Genomic DNA, 18,409 nt, shown 5'->3' with positions numbered 1-18,409 from the left:
ATATGAAAACTTTTCCCTCTCAGCCTCTGTGTTTGGTTCCAAATGCCTTTCTTCTGAGATTTTTAGGTTATCCATCATGACCTGGGTTTTAGCTGCTGTTATTGGTCTGAGCTAATAGATTTTACTGCAGAACTTGCTGGCTTTTTACCAGCAGTTACCATAACTACCTCTTTCTTCATCTGAAAGTATATGACCCCAGAATGTTCTTGAAGCCATGAAATTGGCTTGCATGACTATTCCTAAAATCTAAAAATTGGAACCATTGTCATTCTTGGAATTCTAGCTGCATTTTTCTCCCTTCCACAGTTAAATTTTCATGTACAAAGAATACACAATATCTCTCTGTTCTGCAAAATGAGAGTAAATTATTTACCAAACCCAGTAAACTGCTATGATGAGAAATATTTTCAGACTCATGTGAACATTGTATTTGTTCTATTTATTCATTTCTATATCTATTTGACAAAGAAATATAAATTCTTGACCCATGAATATTCAGTGAATCTCATAGAAACATTTCAGAAGAATATGCTGTCAGTGAAAGTCTAATAATAGTCCTTCAGAGTCCTTCAAAGCTAGGTGAATGTAGGTCTTGGGACTCAGATTTTAACATTTCTTTTTCTAGTTTCCTATTTTTTGTGCTTTAAAACTCTCTATTAAGGAGTAACAGCACTTTAAAAAATCTCCTTTGGCAATAGTTAAAAACATAAAATACTCCTTTCCTAAGTTTTCTCCAATCTTCTTATTCTCAATGTCTTCACTGCAGGGTCCCATTCCCCACTTTGAATGTAATTGGGAATATGTATCCTTAGTGTTTTCTGAAGACTTGGCAAGGATGGCATGTCAAGCACATGAGTGGAATGGAGGGGCATTATTCCAGCAGTGCTGCGCCCTTTGCTTAAGGATAATTAGGAGATCACACTGTAGATCTAAAACGACTTTTCTGTCCCACTCTTTCTGAAGGCCACTGAGAGACGTGAGAGGCTTTTAGGCACTGGGCTCAGGTTTTTGTGAGCCTCTGGGCTACCTGCAAGGGTTAAACGAATATAAGAAGAGTCTAGGAATCTCTTCAATATAGGTGATTCCTTGTCTTTCCCAAAGAAAAGGAAACTGGTATGTATAGATTTTGAAAATAAAGGAATTAATTTTCAGAGACAGTATAAATTTTAAGATGACCAAGTATTTTTACTCATTTTTTTACATTGCACTATTTAACGTTTATCACATAAAATTGATTTCTATTCTTTTCTATTCTATCACATGAAAATTCTTGTAGACATTTTATGCATAGCATAAGATTTGTACACAAGAAATGAAGATTTAGGTAGATATGCAATGGCTATTCCATATCTTTACAAGTACAGTGAATTCTTCAATACCACTTATTTTGTTTATTTCATTATTTTATAGTGTTGGTTTAGAAATACACACAAAAAGTATCAGTGTAATGAGATAAACTGGATTTTCTTGTGAGTTTCAGCATGGTGCAAGTTACAGGCAGGGACGAGGGTGGTAAAAGAAAACCAAATGCATTTCATGGAAAAAGTTCTCAAATACAGTACTAACCAGCATGATAAGGAAAACCCCTTGTTAAGAATTCTATCAGCCAGCATATTATGTGTGTTTCCAGTTTAAGTTTCTTTTTTGTATCATGCACATTACACAATGATATGATGTTTTTCTTATCCTTACAGTGTGCCTAAAGAGTACATCTCCTGGTGTGTTTGCATAATACCCTGAACATCATCTTCAATAAATACACTTTCACAGCTGAAAGAACTATGCGTAAAACTCAAAAAGTCTTTTATTGGTGTCCTTTTTGCCGAATAGCACAAATCGTTCAAGCCTTTGCCCTTAAAAGCTGATCACATTGTCTAAATATCATCTCAGCTCTCATCTAAATGGAAGATAATGTTACTAGTGCTTCCATATTTAATATAAGTATAGAAATTTTGCAAATATCCCTGCAGTTGCTTGCAAGACATGCTCTCTTGCAATATTTGTGAAGCAGAATGAAAGATGTCACAGACTGCACATGGCAGCTTAATGGAAAGTGAAACAGAATACTGCTCTCCTTTTTTCTTTACTGCTGACTGCTGCTTAGATTTTTGTGGGTTAGCTCTTCTTAATACACACTCAGGCCTTCTACCTGGGGCAGTGATTACTGTTCACCCACTTCAATTATCTCATTGAGTTGTTTTAATGATAGACCCTCAGAATCTCATGTCTTGTGTACCATTACTCTTTTACTCTTCGTCTGCTGGTCTGCATGAAACAAAGATGTTCTATAACTGCAGCTATTTTTGCTTAAAAAAAAAAAATTAGAAAGTAATAATTTTTAAAAAGTATGGAGTAAAATTCTGTTCAAAATCAAGAAAATTGAAAAGCTTTGATTTTAATTTGATTAATAATTGCTATCTGGATAGATAGTTTTGATATATAACTGCTATTGCTAGTTTATTTACAGCTTGGAGGAACTTACGTGTTTACAGCAGCCTGGCCCAAACATAAGGGCTGTCTGCTGCTACTAGAGTGTAGTCCCTTAGCAGCTCTAAGATTTAAACACAAATATTGCAGTGTTAGAGCCACAATGAAACCTCACAAATGTGCTTATCCTGTGGGTGCTGCCTTTTGTCTGGTGTTGCTATAGGCATTGATCTATGCTGAAATAGAAGCAATTCTTCCCATCAGCTACTTTATCTGCTGAGTGAAAATATGTAAACCAGTTCTGGAGATGTGGTGGTTACGTGAGGAAAAAAGTGCATTTGAACACATAATGGACACAGTGCAGCACACTGAACCAGTGGGAGTCTAGAAAGTAAATCTAGATGTTCTAATGTCATTTTTATATTGAAAAATTTATTATTTATATCTAATGTTGACAATCCTTTAAGGAAGCATTATGTTATGTGACATTACGTCATGTTTAGGAGATTTTGTCTGTGTAAAGACTGTATAAGATGGTTTTTCTGTATGCCTTCAGATGAGTTTCACTTGAAAAAGTTACCATTCCAGAAAGATAATGTAATTTCAGATATGTTGGCAAATGAGTCTCTCAAAGCACTGATCATGAGCTGTTGAAGCTTTCTTCCGAAAATAAGTAGTTTTGATAGAAATTGAAACAGTTGCGTACCTGCCAGAATTATGATAGTTACTATAAAAAATTTTAAACTTACTTCCAGCACATTCATTGCCTGCACTAGAGATTTTTTTTCTTTTTTGCTGTCCTATTATGTCTCTCTACAGTGGCTGTTTCCAAAGAGCCTATCTTTTTTTTTATCTGAGAGCAAAAGCTTAAGTGATGAGGGGCAAAATTACCTTCTTGCAAAGACATAATCACTCATGGCCACAGAAAGGGAGAATTAAAAACTTGCAGATGTGTAGTATACATTTTCTTTTAAAAATATTCAGATTAGGACCAGTCACACGGTTTGGAGACACTAATTTTTAAATAATAAGTAAGGGTTAGAAATATTGGGGTAGAATACCCTGGTTTGGGACGTAAGATCACATTTCATAGACTAATAGAATGGCTTGACTAAAAAGGGATCTTAATGTAGTTCCAAATCCCTGTCATAGAGAGGGTTGCCACTTTCTTTTCATGGAATTTCATGAAATGCCATGCCATTTCTTCTATGTCACTGCATTATCAAGTGTTTGTATTTTCAAAGAGTATTTCATTTATTTCCAAGGTTTTATCATTGTTAGGCTTTTCAATTAGAATTTTTTTTTTGGTTTTGTGAACAGGAAGCAAAATTAAGGCCAGCATATGTGGGTACAGTTCCTCAGTATGGAGTGTGCCAGTTTAGAAGTCTGACAACATTGATCCTGGCTTTAAGGTCTGCAAGCAGATAGTCAGAACATGTTTTTTTCCTGGGGAATGTTGCTTAGGAACTAATCTAAAACTTTCCAGACATAATCCAGGCCTCAACTTTAAGATGTGGCATAGGCATGCTTTTCACTTTTATGTCATCTTAAAAAGGTTTTATCAGATGCTATGTCAAAAGCATAGAGTGCCTTGTTTAGCAAATTTATTCCATTGTTTCATTATCGTGTCATACATATTGAAATTCAATCACCTTTTCTTTCTTGCCTTATTAATTAAATTTTCCTATTCGAATCGTTCGGTTTCCCTCTTCAGTGGCCTGTCTTAAGGAACCTTTGCTTACATGTGAATATCTTGAATCAAGAATAAATGAAATTCCTTTTTGCTGTCAAAACCAAATTGTGAAAACACATTGCATGCCTTTGAAAATCAGTGCACTCTATTAGCAGACCTGTCAATATAAAAAGTGCATTCCATTTCCACCTCTTGCTCTAATAACCTTTTCTATGTTACTCAGAGGCAGTTCACATAATCAGAGTATATTGTCAGCTTACTGGAGTTGGGGAAGCATGAAATGAAAATCGCGTTAATATTGATCCAATTCTCTTACTTGCAAGTGTCCTTGATGTCCTTTCCACTGAGCAATAACTGTTGGTGTGATGTAGATATTTTCCTCTCAGCTATTACTGTACTTTTTTTAAATGGCTAGAAACACACCTAGGAAAATTTTATTGCTCTTAATTTTCTCCTTTATTGTCTTTGCCTGTTGAAATTATCCACAGAAGAATTTGGTTTCTTTCTGCAATTTATCAAACTACAGTATATGCCAAAATGCTGCCCTTCAAACTATCAGGGATTTGTAAAGGTTGTCAGTCATGAAATATGAATCCATTCCTCTGTGTACGCGTTACAGTGGCAAACTACATCTTAATCCAGATATAAACATTTGACTGTTGTTAGTTCCCATTCGAGGGGCTTCCTCTGGTTCCAGTCAGAATGGGAGCTGCCTTTCAGAAGCCTGAAATGCATTGGAATATTTGCTGGACTGGGAACATCTGACTCTGTCATCCATTGGCTGTTTGTGGTCAGGGCTGAATCAGTGCAGGATTCCTCTCATGTGCTCAGATATCCTGAAATCTCAAATACATATAAAGACAATCTTGACAACTGCTAAAAATAAATTTTGCGACCACTCTGAATCTCAGTTTTTGTGTCTGGGAACAAAAAACAAAAAAGAGTGCCTAACATGGTACTTCAACTTTTATTTTTATGAGGGACCCTTTTTATTAATATAAAACACTTTGACAACAAGTATTTATTTTTTTAAATCCCTCAGCCTCATCTGAGAAGCATGTTTGCTTTGGCCTTGCCTGTATTTTCAATCTCCTCATTGGCATAGTCTCTGTCAGTCTCATTTTACAGTGCAAAGCATCTGAGAATATGAAAAGGAAAAAATATAAAGCAGTTAAGTATTTATTTACAAATTACTTATATGAAGAAGGTCATTTGGTCAGATATTAGATCTAAAAATTAGAGAAAAATTGATGGAATGTCTATGATTAAATTTTCAGGTACTTATCCATTATAGAAAACAAAAATGCTATTTGGTTTTACTTTTGGTGGAAGTAATTTCCAATACAAATATATGCAAATTTTAATTTCTATGAATTTTCATAGTTTTTCTTCCTCATTTCTTTAGAGATCCCTAATAATGAAGATGTGATTTAGCTTTCTCTGGTTTTTATTAAACCTATTTAAACCAGCCTTCCTTTATCAACAGTCACTTCTCTGATTCTCTGGGGAAACTGAATTATATGCCAGTCAAAGCTGCCCGTTGCAGAAACACATTGCAATTTAAATAACATCCCCAGCAGGCACAGGTGGGGACAGCTTGTTGGGGCTGGCTGTGATGTGCCAGCACTGGGCTGCTGCGCAGAGCCAAAAGTTGTGTCCCTTGAGCCGACCCAGGGATAGGTGGGGCGCGTTTCCCAGGGAGCGAGCGCAGCCTGGGGAAGGCTGGCTCCCGAGTCCTGCAGAAAGATACAAGGCTGAGATGGAGTGGTCACCATGTCGATGATTTAATCTTGCTGGGTTTTGTAGAGGTCACTTTGCAGACTCCCAGGCAGCTGCTCTCCATAACTGTGACCGCTGTGAGGGTACCGGTGCCTAATCAAGTTACTGAAGATTAGCAATGAAAGCTTTATGTATGCTAGAATACACAAAGCAGGAAGACAGATTATCTAGCAAATCTTTTTCTTTTTCTAACTATTTTTAACTATTATGAGCGTTGAATGAACAAAAAATGTAGATAATAGTGGTACATTTTAATTTTGTCCATAAATAAGCTTGGTTCCTCCTGTAGAAGTAAGTTTGCGAAACAAAGAAAAAAAAAATCTCTCAAAAAAAATGCTTTGTTCTTCCAAACTCTGTTGATAAATTATATTTCACCTGTGATACGATTTCACGGTTCACATAATGAACTGTCAGGTAGCCTCCTGTGAGGAACAAATTCTGAATTCCTTTATTTAACAAATCAGTGGAAACTACTTTATGTGACGAAAATTCAGCAAGAAAATCAGTGTTCTACAGAGCAGTACATACTGTAAGATCTGTAAGGAGTAAAAAGCAAGTTTACCCTTAAAACTTTCTGAGGAGAGGTAAGCTTTGCAGAAACTCTACTTTAGCCACTATAAAAGAGAGTTTTTAATTAAATGCAGCATTTTACTGTAAAGAGAACAGACTTTACTTATGTCAAATGCTCCTTTAGAAGCCACATAAAACTGTAAAAGACAGTATATGAAAAAGGTTTCTTATAGAAAAGAAGAACACCATCCCATGAAGCAGATTTCCAGATGTTTGGAAACATTAGAATTTCCTGTCAGTATATTTAGGTAACATTAAAATGAGGTTAACTTTCCATTCTGCCATCTCTCTTCAAAGATCAAAGAGCACTCACTACATAAATTGCCTTATCGGTAATTCGTTGAAGTAAACTATGGAAACAACTTTATAAGAAGCAGTAGTCTCCTTTTGTTGGCCACAGTATTACCAAGCAAACTTTTCTTAGAAATGACCACATTTTTAACCTCATTTTTTACTAAATGCAGAAAGAAAAAAATATAAAACACTATATTTGGGTATATAGTAAATGAATAGAAGAGAGAGCAAAAATCCCCCTCACTGTGTTCAACTAAATCAGAGTAATTAGTTTAATTCTTTATGAAATAAGTACATAAACATAAAATAAATCAATAATATACTGTGTTTGTACTGCTAATTTTAAAATTTTTTTTAGGGACAGGTTTTTTGGATCTGGTCCCTTACAGTGTCTTTGAAATGTAGATTTCATCCCTAGAACCTGTTGTGACCTACAGAACCCAGCAGGCAATTCATTGATTTAGTTGAAAATAGAGACTTAAATATTCAAATAACATAATGAAAACACTCACCTAGCCCACCCCTGTTTCATAAAGTATTGCCTATTTTAAATACTTCTAGTGGCTGTAGCTGAAAATTAACATTAGATTCTCCTATTCGTATTAGGGAAATTATTAAGGAATATATTTTGAGGGGTTGTGGTAATGGTTTTTGTGGTTCTTTTTTGGGAGGGAGTTTTTTGGTGGCTTTTGTTTGGGTTGTTGTTTCGGTTGTGGTTTTGGTTTTTGTGTTTGGTTCTTTTTGACTGCTTAATAGTTTCTGTTTAAGGAAAAGTGATGATACTAGAAGAGAGATTATTACAGTCTTGGCAATGCTTAACAAGTTTACTGTGCAGCTTATACAATCTTTCAGACATAAAAAATACACACCTTCCCATCAATATTGAGGTTTTGTAGTGGAATTTTGGTTGGTTTCTTTAATTTCTTTTAAAGGTGAGCTGTTTTCAGTTATCCTGAAAATGCTGCAGAAAGACAGTTTGTATCATGCGCATTTACAAAAATAATCAAGTGTAATGAAAGAAGGATTTTTTTAACAGCTTATCTAGTCCTGTGCATACATTCTTTTGAAATATGTTTAAGACAGAGCTTTTAAGTTTCAAGAAAGTTAAGTCACCAAATCCAGCTGGACTTCAGGGCAGTCTGAGTGACTTCTTGCCTCCAAAATCTTTGCGAAATGTAGTTTTAAGAAATATTTATCTGCTTGCTTCAAGGCTCCTTTCCAAATCCCAGTCTATCCCTTAAGTCTATCCCTTAAAATATCCCTTAAGAAGGAACTTAATAAGGACAAGAGCTGATAGCATCTGCCAGTTCTAGTTCTGTGCCCTCCAGTGTCACAACACTGCTTTCTTAAAATGACATCTAGTTTTGTTTTATGTTTTCTTTTTTTAATGGATTTGAAACATATTCTAATTAGACAATACCATTTCATTTTGTGCCTTTAAAACACATGGTCCTTGTGTGCTAAAAATTTTGAAATTAAATGTCTGGCCATAGATTTAATTTCATAGTAATTTTTCTGAAGCTTTGGAAAAAAAAATTAGTTTTGATTTTTTTCCAAGACACTGAAATATCAAATATTTATTTATTCATTTCTTCTTTTTATATCACTGTTAACAATAATAGACATCATTCTATGTCATATAATTTTTTATTCAGTTTGTTGTCTGGTTTTAAAGAGACAAGTTGTTTTTCTTCTTTCTCTTATTTGGAGAGTTTCTCTTGTTTTAAAACCTTTTTGAAGTTGTCTTGAAATATAAAAATAGAACATCTGTGACAGATCTGTTTTGAACATATTTCACATTTCAGGATCCAAGGAGATCTGGTGGTCTGTGGTATTAGCTTGTTAATTTCTTGATGAATGGCTAGAAAGGCCACAAAGTGCACTCAGTACAGCACGTCTTCCGAAGATAGATGATCTCAAATAAATTCTATTCCCAATCAGTTTTTGATTTGTTAGGTGTTAAACCATTTCTTTGTAAGGACAGTGTTTACAAGCCTTGTAATGAGACAGCCCTGTGAGACCTTACTCTTCTTGCTGTAATTTTGATAAATGGAACTCTAATTCATAAAGGATATAGTGATTGAAGGGCAACTCCAGGTCCTGTACACTTTCATTTAGATAGATGTTTGGTACAGTACAGCAAAACTAAGGTGCACTCAACAGAGTGATAAATTTTAACAACAGCCAAACCAGAGGGGTTTTTTCCATCAGGACAAAGGACTATCTATTATACTTCATAGAAACAAATGTATTTTTAATATTATAATCCAGAATGGATTTTATATATATTTGTCTTGCTGCTAAGCTCCAAATTTGCCAAACTAATTTAATGCCTTCTACTCTGCCGTGTTTTTCACACCTGTGTCTGGCAATATTTCTGTAATCTGGTACACACATCACAAATAATTTAAAATACCCTAATTTCAAGTTATTTGGATGTAGTTTAAATGTTAGTAATGATTTGGAGCTTGGGACTTTCTTCCTGGTAATTTAAAAAATATATTTTCATGCATAAATAATTTTATAGAATTGTCATAAATCAGTTTCTGAAGAAATTATTGACTCTTACTCCAGATTAGTGCTCTTCAATCAGTTAATTTGATTATCTCAATTTATAAAGCTCAGAAACTTACACAAAACTGATAAGAGCTACCAAAAAGGAAGGGAACAGTGTTTTGGTGCTTTCTTCTTTCACCATGTTAGTTCATCTCAGGCCCAGCCTCCTCTGGCATCACAACAGGAGTTATTATTTGTGGCAAATGATGCTCAACTCCCTCACGGTAAACAGAAGTATACCAAGATCCAGACCTACTGATTTAATATGCAGAATAATTCTGATGTAATGCAACTGAAAATCTGTTACAGCACATAACTTTTTTGCGGTTTTTTCCTAACTCCTACTATTCTTACTTCTTATTGTGAAGAAGGAAGAAAAAATAAATACAAACCAAACAAATAAACAAAAAAAAAAAAAAAAAAAAAAACAGAACTTGTACTAATACTGAAAACTTTTCCAACAATTAGTTGATTGAACAAGTTTTAAATTGGGCAAATAGTTATAGCTAGTTAAGTAAAAACCTTAAAAAAACACAAGTGAGGTAATAATCATAGCCTAATAAGTAAACACAGCAAAACACAGCATATTTAAAATACAGCAGCACCATCTTAATCACTATCAGAATGGTCCTAATGGAGATAACAGCAAACAAGTACGTAATTTTGAGCTTGGTGAAGAAAATGGGGTTTTGATTACTTGTTTCTCTTCACCTTTTCCGAGTTTCAGAATGTAGTTTCAGAACCAGCTAATGAGTTAATAACAATAGTATCTGAAAAACTTAATGTTAGGGCACATAAAACATGAGTTTTCTCAGCCTGTGATGAAGTGGCATGTTAGCAGTGATCTTCAAACAGAGTAAACACTCCCTCAAAGATATGCTTCCAGCATTTTTATTTATGTGGTGTGACTCTCCTGTGCACAAACTAATTAAAAGACTCTTAAGAGTAGGAGGTAAAATCATAGTGTCTTCCCAACTGCTTGCAATAACAAAACTGCCTGATACATCAGTTCCATTCCATGGATCTCTCTTCACTAACCTGTCTGCTTACTGTATTCCTCTTAGTTGCCCTGTATTAATAGGGGGCCATGTGTCTTAGTGGACTTTACCTCAGCATTTTAAATCTGCCATGATAGTTTTCATCCTGTTTAAATTCAGGCATTGTGGAAGACAAAAAAAATCCACATGTGCATAATTTTGCCTATTTTCACACTCATTCTGTAGCTTACTAGGAAGCAAATTTCCAAATTTTCCTACCCAAAAAGAGCGATAGTTTAGAGGGTTTATTTCTTGATTGACAGCAGTGGAGATGCCCAGTTCTTGTATGGTCCAAGGTAAAGATGCAGGATTTTCTGCTTAAGAAAAAAAATAGAAATCTTTCTTGTCTGAGGCTACTGTGAGTCCATAGTACTGAAAATAAAACTTATGACCTCTTCCAAGCTAAGAAATACTATAAGGAGGTCATAACAGTAACATGAAAGTTATTTATGATATAAAACCTAATTATGATTCTGTCATTTTACCACACTAGGATTTATTTTTTGCATCATAAGAATAAAATCAGGCAAGATATTCCCAAAATTCAATAAGTTAAATCTCCTGCCATAAGGAACTATAAGGAACCATCAGGCTGAATATAAAAAGCCAACTGTAGTCAAGAAAAATTAATATTATCCATGAAAACCTGTAGGTAATTGGCACATGTCCACGTACTGCCATTTTTATTGTGTTGCTTAAAAACACACACACAGATGTGCACCAAAGTTGCCTCACCACGCTTGTCCTTTTTTTCCAAGTCTTTTCTGAATCTCGGCATAGCCTACCTCACTCTTTCTGTGTATCAGAGATAAACCAACTCCTACTTCACCTCTCTGTCCCTCCTATCTGAAAAGTCAAAAATCCTGAGAGATTTTGATTCCTGAAAGCAGCTTCTTTATTTAGAGTAGGTGGCTTGTGCACTCAGGTCAGTCAAAGTCAGGGCACCAGGAACCCAAAAGAAATTCCTGCTGAATTTGTTGCAGGTGGAAAACTAATGGAACAACATTGAACACAAAGTAAATAGCAATTATTAAAACCAGGAGAGTCTTTGTGGAAAAGTTTGTATTTTATTTGGGGCAGGACAGAAAACAGAATAGACCTGCATATTTTGTAAACCTTGGTAAAGTTTTAGAAAATGTTCCTTCTTTTCTTTTTGATAAAGATGATTTATACCATAATGTTTTTACTACTTGACTGTCATTGTTTTATATTTAAAATATTATTCAGGTAAATTCACAACGTTTGTAACTTTTTTTAGGCACTGAAGAGGATGTAGTGAAGTCAAAGAAAACTTTCCGAAGTCAAGCTGTGGTAAATCAGAATGCAGAAACAGAGCTTATGCTGGAAGGAGATGATGATGCTGTTAGCCTGCTCCAAGAAAAAGAGATTGATAACCTGGCAGGTAATTATACTTTTCATTAGAACTAAGCTAAAAGTCAAACGGTTGTTAGCTCTTAACCTTTGTGGTTAATGTCTTAATATTCACAGCTAAGCATAGAATTGCAATATGAACAGATTCTTTGCATTTCAGATTTTATTGCTTCCTCTCTGCTTCCTTGAGATATGGGCAGTGAGTACAAAGTATTTGCCCATTGCACAGTCTTTGAGCAGGGATGTGAGAAATAACAGTACAAGTGCTTTTATTAGTGAGGGTCACTTGTTGAAAAGTCTGTAAATACCAATGTGAGGCCTTTTTTTTTTTGCTTTTTTTTTGCTTTTTTTTCTTTTGTCTGTTAAAGTGTAAATGGACTCATTCCACAAGTCAGGGTTTTGTGCGTCAGAGTGCTTGTGCCTGATCCCAAGTGCCACACAGCCTGTGCAGAGTCACCTGCCCTCCTGCTGGCACCCAGTGCTCTCAGTGGTGGAGTTAAGGGGGATCTGCAGTGTCTCAGCCCATCTGTCACAGCGAGAGAAAAAGTTGCCTGCTTTAAGCAAGACTAAGAGAGAATGGAGCTGTGACCAAGCTATGAACTTTGGGAGTTAGCACATGAGCTGGGAATGAACCCTCTGTAAATATGCACGAGAGAGCCCTTCTGGTCCCTTCCTGGGTGAAGGAGTGCAATGAGATCTGTTCAGCTGTCTTCTAGCAGGTTCTGTTACAGCTCTGTCTCAGAGGTGATACTACCTTCCCTGGGAAGTAGTCTGGAAAAAAGGATGTGTTGAAAGATGATAAATGCACTCTCCTCTCAGATGGGATAAAACTGAGAAATATTAAATGTGGTTAGAAGTTTTTTAGATTAATTTACTTAGGAGTATCTTTATTAAGATACTCCACTAAAGGAGAGTTTTGTGATGTCATGATTTTTAATGCATAATTGAATTTCTGAAATAGCTATCTTTGCTCCTGCACTTTCTTCTGATACCATAGTAAAAATCTGTATCAAAGATAAGATCATAAGTAGATGATTAAAAAAATAAAAATAAAATCAAAGCAAAACAAACAAAAATCCCACAAAAAATTTGAAAAGGCAAAAAAACCCCAACAATAACCTACATGGAAGTTAATCTTGTACTTTAGAACTAAAGCAGAGCAGAGAGGAAGAAATAGATGCTTTTATTTGGGAGCAAGCATCAGTATATGATTATCACAGTCACTCTACTTGCTTTCTCAATCTGCAGCTAAACTGCTGCTGAGACACTGTTGCCTAAAGTCAATAAAATAGTGCATCAAGCAGCACCATAAGGGGGATAATTTGATCAATGTCCCTTTCTCTTTTAGAAGGAAAACTCAGTGCTGCTTTGGCTAAGTTCTTATATCTAAGAACACTGTTTCCAACTAAATATGCACATAGTAGCTTAAAAGGCTGTTTAGAGGCTGAAATATGCATTTATTTGAAATACTGATAAAAAACTGCAAAGTGGGCATGAAAAATTCTTACCTAGTCTGGAAAATCTCAGTCAGAATTGGAGTTTTCTCTGTGCCACAACACTGGCATTTTGTTCAAACACACTGATGCAATATTATTCCTCTAGCTACCTCTCTCTGCAAAAACCTAGTATTTCAATGTGTCCTTAAGAATTAATGTGCAATTTATCCTTTTACTCAAGATTTCTGCTGGATGGCAACTCCTACTCCCTCAGGACATGGCGCAGTCATTCGAGTCCTTTGCTTTTACTGCTCGTAAAACTGGGAGATATTGTCAGCATTGCAAAAGCAGAAATAATAGAAAGTGGAAAAAAAAAACTTTTGAAATATTGACAGTATGCCCTTGTGTTCCCTATCAATGCTAACAGAGCAGGCAAACTGCTTCCAAGTGTGGTGAGGTGATGTGATAATGGTGCCATATGGTACCAAAACCTGTGAGCTTCTCAAAAGGAACCCACACTTCACTATCTCAGTTTTACCATTAGATTAACTGCAGCCTTTGCTACTCAGCTCTCACTCATTTTTGGAGCTGATGTTGAGAGTTAATGATCACACACAGTATCATACATGTCTTCTGTAAATTTTACATTGGTAAAAAACCCCGTGAATCCCATGATACCCTCTCTTTAGCTGCTGATTTTGCAGGATTTTCCATCAAGGATATCACTGTTTTTCCCAGTTTTCAGTATATAGAGCATGGCTCTGAAACTTGAGTCGAATAGCTGAAATCAAGAAAGGCAGTAGGCAAAGGAGGTGTGGGTTTGGCCTAAGAAGTTCTGAACAATCTCTGACAGCTCTGAAGAGCAGGTCCCAATAAAGCCACACTGTCTGTTCTTGTCTAATTCTAAAGAGTTATGTACATTTAGTATACATGATCTGGAAATCTTTGAGATCTATCTGGTTATGGCATAGCACAGCATCATTTATATCTAGTTACTGCTCAGAGTGAAATGACACATAGGAATTTCTATACTCAGATATGCCTCCAATTTAACTTTAAAGCTTAAATCAATTCAAACCTGATTTACAACGATTTGGATTGTCTCAGTAAGAGATAGGAATTAAACAAAATCTTTATAAACCAGGTTTCAATTGATTTAAGATTGTCCACATTTAACTAAAACAATTTAGCATTGTTTATTCCATGAAACTAAAGCACACTTTAAACAGATGAGGCCTTGGGTTTTAGAAAATTTTTAACTAAGAGGATATAAATAATACAATATTTTGATTTGTGAACTTAAAACTGAAAAAAAGGGAAGTTTGAAACAGATTGAGATTGTTCATACAAAGTAATCTGTACATACCTTTTGTTCCAGAGACTCTTTATAGTTTTTCATCAACCATGTGGCACAAATCAATGTAAAGTTTGCTTTGATAAATTGCATATGGTATGGGGAATTTTTAAATAATTATAGTCTGAATATTTTTATTATATAATCTTAGTATTCCATATGTTGCAATTGCAGTTGGTCAGATTTCATTATATTAAGTAACATTTTAATAAAATATGAAAATCTGATTCCATGTTATTATGGTCTTAGGATTATGACTTATAAGTTTGCATCACAATTTTTAACAAAAGCAGTATTGAAACTGTCTTGCAGTATGAGTTAGCGAAAGACATTGTTCTTGTTTCAGCATTTATGTATTAAAATATTTTACATGTTTCTGTTTCAGTTTTAGCTCCTTTTCTTCCCAGACTGTTCACTTCAAGAGGCAAGTCACATCTCTGTTAGAACTAATGATTGACATAGCTCAGTCAAATTTAACAGTTTCCTAATACATTGTGAATCTCTGGGTAATACAATCAAATCCACTGTAGTGACTTGATATTACTAACTTTTGTCCATTTCTTTTCCATTTATATTTCCTAATGCTGCAGTGGGGCTTTTAAATACTTTGGTTTTCCCTTAAGATCCTAAGAATTTAAATTTGCTAACAGTTTGTCTCCTGCTTAGTAGGTGATTATTTCAAAATGAAAAATCTGTGGGTGTGTTCTAACATTATAAACTTGCATTTTTACAAGGATATAAGGCAGTAGATCTAGTAGATATGCAGTTTTCTTTTAACAAAGTTTGTCGTTTGGGTTGGGTTGCTGGGTTGTTTATTTCAGAGCACTGATCTTGCATTAAAATAGGTCATTAAAAAAATAAATGTTGATCTACTCAGGTTTTATGAATTCTATATTTTAGGAAGATGTTCTCTTCTCTTTGTTCTGAAGGTGCATTTCACTTGATGAGACTTGTTTGTGTGCATTTGAGAGCAGAATTTAGCCTTGACATTTTTGAAAGATACATGTTCTTAACTGGAGCACATTTCATCTATTTTGTCATAGAGCTGTTGACAGCATCAAACATACCCCAGCCAAGCAAGGGATCCTTGATGGAATCTTTTGCTACTCTTTAAAAGAGTATTTTCTAGAAAGAAAGAAAGGAAATAAAAATAGGAGGATATGATGCTTTGAGTTATTTTAGGAAGACAAAGGGCTTTGGCAGGCATCTGGTTACTTGCGTGGGCTCAATCAACTCAGAAGCTGACTTCCTCATCAGCCACGGTGAATTACAGCCTCACGACACTTTTGCAAGAATAAATACATGTTATTTGCTCCATTATATGAGCAGATTGAGCAACTCATCCAAATAAACACAAGGAAAACCACTAACTGCCTTTAATGAATTTTAGTCTTACTGTATCATAACCTTCAGTACAGAATCTTCCCTTCTCCTTGGACATCTGCCTTGAGGTGGAAGAAGCCTCCCCCCTAGTACAAATAGGCCAGGAATTTTTATACAGATGCAGCATCCTAGCACTGCCATAACTTTTAGCAACTTTGAACTTCAGAGTAGAAATATTTCTAGAAAGCAGCACTATTACTGATAAATGAGAGCAGATCTTCCATCTGAGCCAGCACGAGTAGCAAGTCCACCCCAGCCTGAGGACTAAATATGAAAAGACTTCTCTCCAGACTTCTTGGGAGTCTGCTGAGTGCATTGACTTACTGCCCTGTGCTAAGTAACACACTAGGTCAGGGGGATTTGACAGCTTGTATTATTATTAATGAGATATAAGACCTTTCACTTCCAGGTCATCTGTTTGAAGTCCAGACAAACATTATCAACATCTGTTTTGTGGCCTATGCAATATAAGCCTTTTGTCTCTTTTCAGACAAACTAACAGAAATTATCATAATTTGGACCAATTTCCAAATGAAAACATTTTAGATGATGTCATTAGAGAGAATTGGAATAGTGCCAAAAGTTGTACTACATAGAGCTACAATTAGAGTTGTATAGCAGTACAAAATGAAAAATTAAAAAAATATAAATTATTTAGCCCATGAGGAAATTTTCTATTCCAGGTTTTAACAAACATCTCATTTAAATTTCTGAAATTATGTTGAAGTCTTGCATAGGACCAGATGCAGCAATGAAACCACTAACGCATCAAGGAACTGCACCTAAATCCACAAAATCTTGCAAAATAAGTAATTTTTATGGAAAACATATATTTTGACTCAACTTCAGATGTATAATACACATTTAAAATTTATACCCATACATTTTGAGTTATGGTAACACTTCTTTTGGCCAAGGATTTTCTTTACAAGAGTTGACCAGTGTAGACAATCTCCGGTAAGCAAAGCTGTTTGGAACTTACCTTACTCATTCCTAAGGAGTAAAGGAGGACCATATATTCTTGACTTTTCTTCTGCTGCCATTCTCAAAATTTTAATAATACATGTAGCATTGTTAAAAAACTATTGTTTTTGTTAACAGACTAAAGAGGTAGACAAACAGTAGATTTTCTTAATGAAAAAAAGTAAAAACACAACATAAACTTGAGCCTCTACTGAGAAGGCAGATTTTCAAATTATTAGATTTTTCAGGCATATAAAAATAATGTATTTGAGGCCAACCAGAGAAATTTTTGTTGCATTATCTGCTGTTAGAGTAATGGATTGAAAGAAAGGGCCAAATAGCATTGCCATTGTCTTCAGCAGTGACCACAGCCTACTCAGGACATTTAGGGGTAGAGGAAAAGAGTCATCTTCATCCTTCTCCCTCCTGAAAAACAAAGCACAACAGTGGTTCCACGGGTGATCTCATCTTCCCTCTCCAACTCTTCTCCTCCTGCCCTGGTGTGTCCTCTCCCATGGAGCCCTGTTGTCCCATCTCATTCTCTCCTCCTCCTGCAGAAGTTGCTATCCACATTCCAGTGGCTCTGATGGTCTGGAATGGCCCAGAGGGCAGAAAGCAACAACCATAAGGGAAACCCAGCAAGGACTGTAGCAAATACACAGTGGTGCTTCCTAATAATTCCTCTCAGCCTCTAATAGCTTGTACTTCTGATACTTCCAGAGCCAGAGGTAGTCGTTATTCACTTGCTTGCTTGCTTCTTTCTCTCTTTCTTTCTTTCTTTCTTTCTTTCTTTCTTTCTTTCTTTCTTTCTTTCTTTCTTTCTTTCTTTCTTTCTTTCTTTCTTTCTTTCTTTCTTTCTTTCTTCTCTTTCTCTCTTTCTTTCTCTCTTTCTTTCTCTCTTTCTTTCTCTCTTTCTTTCTCTCTTTCTCTCTTTCTTTCTTTTCTTTCTTTTCTTTCTTTTCTTTCTCTCTTTTTCCATCCATCCATCCATCCATCCATCCATCCATCCATCCATCCATCCATCCATCCATCCATCCATCTCTCTTCTCACTATTACTGTCTTTTTCTCTCTGCCTGGAGGTGGCTAAGGTACCTTAAGCTTTGCCATACTTTACGCATTTTCCTTTATGAAAGTATGTATATTCATGTGCACACACAAATAAGTAAGTTAAGTAGCAAATATAAAAGTTTCAATTGAAAATACAAGAAAGTCTTAATATTTCTCCTAGTTTTTCAAGCTTCCAAAAGGAAAGTCTTCACTGAATTCAGCATGGACTACTAAGTAGTTTTTTTTTTTCCTTTCAAACTTCATTATTATTGCAAATTAGCATTCAAGATAGGAATTTCATTGGGGCAGTTGCTTGTCTGGGCAAATGACAGGAATGTGGAAAAAGAGTGATTCCGTTTCCCATTATCTGATAGATACGTAACCACACAAGCCTTTTACTTCCAAACATGGAAATTTAATTCAGCCAGATTTTCGTAGTTTCTGTTTTTTACGTATTCAGATTTTGATCCTCAAGTCTAAGTATAAAAAAGAAAAACA

At 35.3% G+C, this 18,409-nt stretch overlaps 1 protein-coding gene across 11 annotated transcripts in view; it reads left to right on the top strand.

Moving 5' to 3' along the window:
• NBEA (neurobeachin) overlaps positions 1-18,409 on the top strand; it is a 456,358-nt gene that overhangs the window by 282,127 nt on the left and 155,822 nt on the right. For 6 of the 11 annotated variants that reach the window (XM_064716099.1, XM_064716109.1, XM_064716119.1 and 3 more), the window contains 2 exons: positions 11,615-11,758; positions 14,903-14,941. In XM_064716099.1, the coding sequence (XP_064572169.1) occupies positions 11,615-11,758; positions 14,903-14,941 (183 nt within the window). The remainder of the gene's footprint in view (positions 1-11,614; positions 11,759-14,902; positions 14,942-18,409) is intronic. The other 5 variants (XM_064716185.1, XM_064716139.1, XM_064716149.1 and 2 more) reach the window with 1 other exon arrangement.

The sequence above is a fragment of the Zonotrichia leucophrys genome, chromosome 1, assembly GCF_028769735.1.
Source record: "Zonotrichia leucophrys gambelii isolate GWCS_2022_RI chromosome 1, RI_Zleu_2.0, whole genome shotgun sequence".
Lineage (NCBI taxonomy): Eukaryota > Metazoa > Chordata > Aves > Passeriformes > Passerellidae > Zonotrichia > Zonotrichia leucophrys.
Note: the sequence above shows the minus strand (reverse complement) of the source record. Positions and strands in the feature narration are given on the sequence as shown.